This window comes from Vigna unguiculata, chromosome 11 (assembly GCF_037176805.1).
Source record: "Vigna unguiculata cultivar grain cowpea cultivar isolate G323 ecotype 2 chromosome 11, ASM3717680v1, whole genome shotgun sequence".
Lineage (NCBI taxonomy): Eukaryota > Viridiplantae > Streptophyta > Magnoliopsida > Fabales > Fabaceae > Vigna > Vigna unguiculata.
In genome coordinates, this window is record NC_140802.1 from 37,069,465 (window position 1) to 37,074,153 (window position 4,689).

Below are 4,689 nucleotides of genomic sequence, written 5' to 3' on the forward strand. Positions count from 1 at the left end.
TAACGTAAAAAATGAAAATTTTGCCACCCAACAAAGCATTGAAAGCAAAGTCACCACTCCTGAATCTCTTTTGCCACCCAGACTAAGAAATGGCCTAAACAACAAGAGTACAGCAACACAATCTCACCCCTCTTTCTAGAAAACCCTGTTCCTCACAGCATAGTCCTCATAACCCTCAACTCAAACACATCACTTTGAATCTTCATTGAATCTTTTTTTCTTGTTCTCCTTCCTCTGGAGTTATGAGTTTGAACCAGTTTCTTTAAACTAAACATCTTTTGAATCTGAAGTTACCCAATACTTGCCTTTCAAGTTTGTTCAGTTCCCAATATTGGTCCTATGTTGGGGTATTTAATTTTGGGGTGACAGAGATCCTGGCTCGGGAACAGTTTGCAGAAGAGGAGTAAAAGAAAGCAGAAAGAACAGGTTTGCATTTAAGTCCCTGCAGGTGAAATCTGAGGTGTAGTTTTGATTCTGTGAGTTACAATTACAATATAGGTAGGTTACTTGTAAAGAGACTTAACATTGACTTATTGTGAAGTTTCCTCCACCTTTTGCACCTTAAAAAACATTGTTCCTTTCTGAAGAGGGTGTAATCAGATCTGAGCCTGTTATCTAGAGGTGGGTCCCAATTCCCCTAACCGAACCATTGTCAATTTGCCATGTATCACATGTTACTTATATAGCTCCCAAATCAAAATCTTTGGCATTGGGTGTGGATTGATGCCGATTAAGATAAGCATCTTTGTTTGAAAACCATGTTTTATCCTGCAGAAAACATGGACGCTTTTGTGCTTATATGCTAAATATACTTGTTAAGAAGGTGGCTCTGGTTCCGCTGCCGAATCATTGTATTCTCTTCTTATCTTGCAAAGATTTGTGGGGTTCTTGGAGATTTGTGTTTAAACTCATCTGCAGGAACTGAACACAGGTAGAGATCTTGGTTTTCCCTTGAAGTGAAGGGGTTTTAAAGTTTGATTCTGGTTTAGCGGTATCACGCAAGAGTATGAGGAAAAATGCAGGTTCTCATTCAGGAAGGATGTTTAGTGACAGGAAGTGGATTCTCCCTTTTTTTGCAAGTTTGATTATATCTATGAGTCTGGTTCTAACAGCTATTTTTGGGGCACTTAGTTCTGATAGTGGGGGAGAGCAATCACCGTTTGAAATCATTTCTTTCAAGAGATCAGAGAATTCCAATGGATATTTTGTTGAATCAGACATAGAAAGGGCTTCTAATGTTAGTGTGGTGAAAAGGGAGGCACCAAGGTTTGCCTACCTTATATCAGGCACAAAGGGTGATAGTCATAGGATGATGAGGACATTAGAGGCAGTGTACCACCCAAGGAATCAATACATCTTGCATTTAGATCTTGAGGCACCGCCCCGTGAAAGATTGGAATTGGCGAATGCAGTGAAAGCTGATCCAGTTTTTCGTGAGGTGGAGAATGTGCGTGTTATGTCTCAATCCAATTTGGTAACTTATAAGGGTCCTACGATGATTGCTTGCACCCTCCAAGCTATTGCAATTCTATTGAAGGAAAGTTCAGAATGGGACTGGTTTATTAACCTCAGTGCTTCAGATTATCCTCTTATGACACAGGATGGTTAGTAACTGAGCCTTTATTAGCAACTTCATATTATATCATAAAATTTCTCCCAAAATGCATGCATAAATTATGGCCTTTTCGTCTGATCCTTACAAACTTTCATCTAGATTTGAACACATGATGCTGTTTCACAGTGGTTTCACAGTGTGATGTATGGCAAATGGATAGTAATAGTTAGGCTGCTACATCATGTGTAGTTTGCCTTTCCTTTTTGACACGTTGTTACTTTATTTCCCTTGAGCACTACACTATTGTTTAGTGGACAGAAACCATTATTAAAGTATGCAGTGATGTTTTAGCAACAGGAACGACTTTTGTTCATCTTTATCAATCTTGTGATCATTGCCAATTATTCAGGATGGATCTCTATGTAACATCATTAGGTTTGTTTAACAACTAATGGCTGAAATAAGTGAGTTACATTACATACTATCAAACACAGCTACCACTTCCATTTTCTTGTTACACGTGTTTAAATAGTAAAAGGCTAGCAAGTAAATTATGGCCTGAAAAACAATCATTTGCCATTTTCACTACCTCGTGTTTTTTTTCTCTCTCTGTATTTCTATTGTTTTATGTTGCTATAATCTTCCATCACAGACATTCTAGCCTAAAGAATAGTTGTCTTTAGTAATTCAAGGACAGTCATCCTCGTGAAGCAAGACAGAAATTAGTTAGTTCATGTGCCTCTTATAATACAGTCTACAAGTAGTGTAAATTTTATATATTTCTAATTGTACCATTCAGACCGTTTTGATATCGAAATCATTGCTAATATGGATTGGTGGTTGCTCTATTCCCTAATAAATGTGAAGGATGCCAAATTAAGTCTCCATAAATTAGCTTTGCCTAGCTCTTTAAGAAAACAACAACCTAGCTTTATCCCACTTGATGTCAGAGTTTGAGGTCTTAGTATTGAAGATTTGACATATGCCTTGCCACCAATACCATTGCATCCTTGAACTTCTCCTGTCAACCCCAATATGCATTTTATGCATAGATTTGAGAGATTTGTTTGGATTCTTATGAAGGTCACCATAGTTGATATCTGCTGGATTACATTCATAATCTATAACTTATAGCACATAGGGGCTAAACAAGGTCTTTCAATATCTTCATTACCACAGCAGATGTTAGATAGTTCTTCTTTCCCATAAATAGCCATTGTTTTTTCAAAAGATCTGATTCTTTTCCACAGAACTTATATGCAATCATATTTGTCTCATGAATTTCTCTATGAAGTGAACAAAGGTATATCCTCTGTTTAATTAATTTTGAATTGTACTGTAGTCTTAGTCCTTTAAATTAAGATTGATTATTAATTACCTCTGCTCACAGTAGACAAACTTCATAACTGCAATTCTGAATATATGTGGGATATGGTTTATATTATAAATAGTTTATTCTTTCTATGCATGACCAGAACTATTGTGCTGCTGGAAAATGAAGTATGAACTGGACATAATTGTAAAACATTCAAGATAAATTTATAGAAGTCTGTTTTGGGTGGTTGTCAGACTCAGATGCAAAATATTAATTTTGACCTATAAGGCAAAGTAAAGTTTCTAGTACCTTCATAACTGCGTAACAATTTGCTTCATGGTATTTTGCACTCAATAACGTGAGTCTTCTGGTTTCAGCATCTTCTTTCTGTCTGATATTCTATCATTTGGCATAAATCAAGATTCGCATAGATCATTTCATGCTGTTTATAGTTTTAGTTTCATTGAGTTGTGCATCTGTCAAGTCAAACATGCAAGATGTTTTCTCCTTGAACCCATTTGATATTTGTTTTCTGCTTTTGCAGATTTGCTTTATGTTTTCTCGAATCTGTCAAGAAATCTCAATTTCATTGAGCATACACGCATTGCTGGTTGGAAATTGTAAGTGAATTTGATTATTATGTATCTGAAAATTACTGTAGACCATATTCTGCATGTTTTTTCTCCCCTGATTTACTTATATTACTTATTCTATGCAGGAACCAAAGAGCAAGACCCATCATTATTGATCCTGCCCTTTACTTATCAAAGAAATCTGATTTAGCATTGACCACTCAACGAAGAACCCTTCCCACGTCTTTTAAACTGTTTACTGGTATGTCCCTATCTATTATCTATAACATTTTAGAAAACTATTTTCTACTGCAAATTTAAATTATAGGAGGCCCTTTTAAGGTTTAGCAGTTCTAAGATTGCAACATAACTAGCTAGCTAGCATGACATGATTACTTAACCTTTTTTCCATTAGATGAACAATGAACATGGTGGATTCCTATATACTTCTATGCCCTGTGAACAGGTTCAGCTTGGGTTGTACTGACTCGGTCCTTTGTGGAGTACTGTATATGGGGATGGGATAACTTTCCACGGACTATGCTAATGTACTATACAAATTTTGTGTCCTCTCCAGAGGGATACTTTCACACTGTCATTTGTAACACTGAGGAATTCCATCACACCGCGATAAGCCATGATCTTCACTACATTGCTTGGGACACTCCCCCAAAGCAGCACCCCATCTCCTTAACCATGAAGGACTTTGACAAAATGGTTAAAAGCAAGGCACTTTTTGCACGAAAATTTGCTAAGGATGATCCAGTTCTGGACAAGATCGACAAGGAACTTCTGGGGCGCACCCACAGATTTTCACCTGGGGCTTGGTGTGTTGGAACCTCAGAAGGTGGGGCTGACCCTTGTTCTGTTCGTGGCAATGGTACAATGTTTAGGCCAGGCCCTGGTGCTGATAGGCTGAGTGAGCTGCTTCAGGGGCTGTTATCTAAAGAATCTCTAAGCAAGCAGTGTTTGTGACAAAGGGGTACCCTAGCCCAATTAGGATGAATGATGTCAAGTGTACATAAGTGTTGCTATAGATCATATATATCTGATGTAAAAGGTCCAAATTTTGTGCTCAATATAGGTTCATATTCACAATCAACAAGCACTCACACTACCAGTTTTGATGCTTGTTTCGGCCTAAACACGCTTTTGGTTGCTGTTTCAACCAACCATTTATGCAATTACAACACTTCTTTGTCGAGTTACAAAAAGGCAATTAAATTCACATTGGACTTTCGGGCACT

At 37.4% G+C, this 4,689-nt stretch overlaps 1 protein-coding gene across 4 annotated transcripts; it reads left to right on the forward strand.

Moving 5' to 3' along the window:
* On the forward strand, positions 1-4,689 carry LOC114169484 (beta-glucuronosyltransferase GlcAT14A-like). 4 transcript variants are annotated; one of them, XM_085669058.1, is made up of 5 exons: positions 1-1,604; positions 1,874-1,990; positions 3,415-3,490; positions 3,589-3,704; positions 3,909-4,689. In XM_085669058.1, exons 1-5 carry the CDS (start codon positions 1,007-1,009, stop codon positions 4,415-4,417), a joined length of 1,416 nt encoding a protein of 471 aa, XP_085525184.1. In that variant the 5' UTR covers positions 1-1,006; the 3' UTR covers positions 4,418-4,689. The 4 variants fall into 4 exon arrangements, with proteins under 4 accessions (XP_085525184.1, XP_027910451.1, XP_027910452.1 ...); XM_028054650.2 differs by lacking the exon at positions 1,874-1,990 and having other exon boundaries at positions 5-621; positions 775-1,604; XM_028054651.2 differs by lacking the exon at positions 1,874-1,990 and having other exon boundaries at positions 5-426; positions 775-1,604.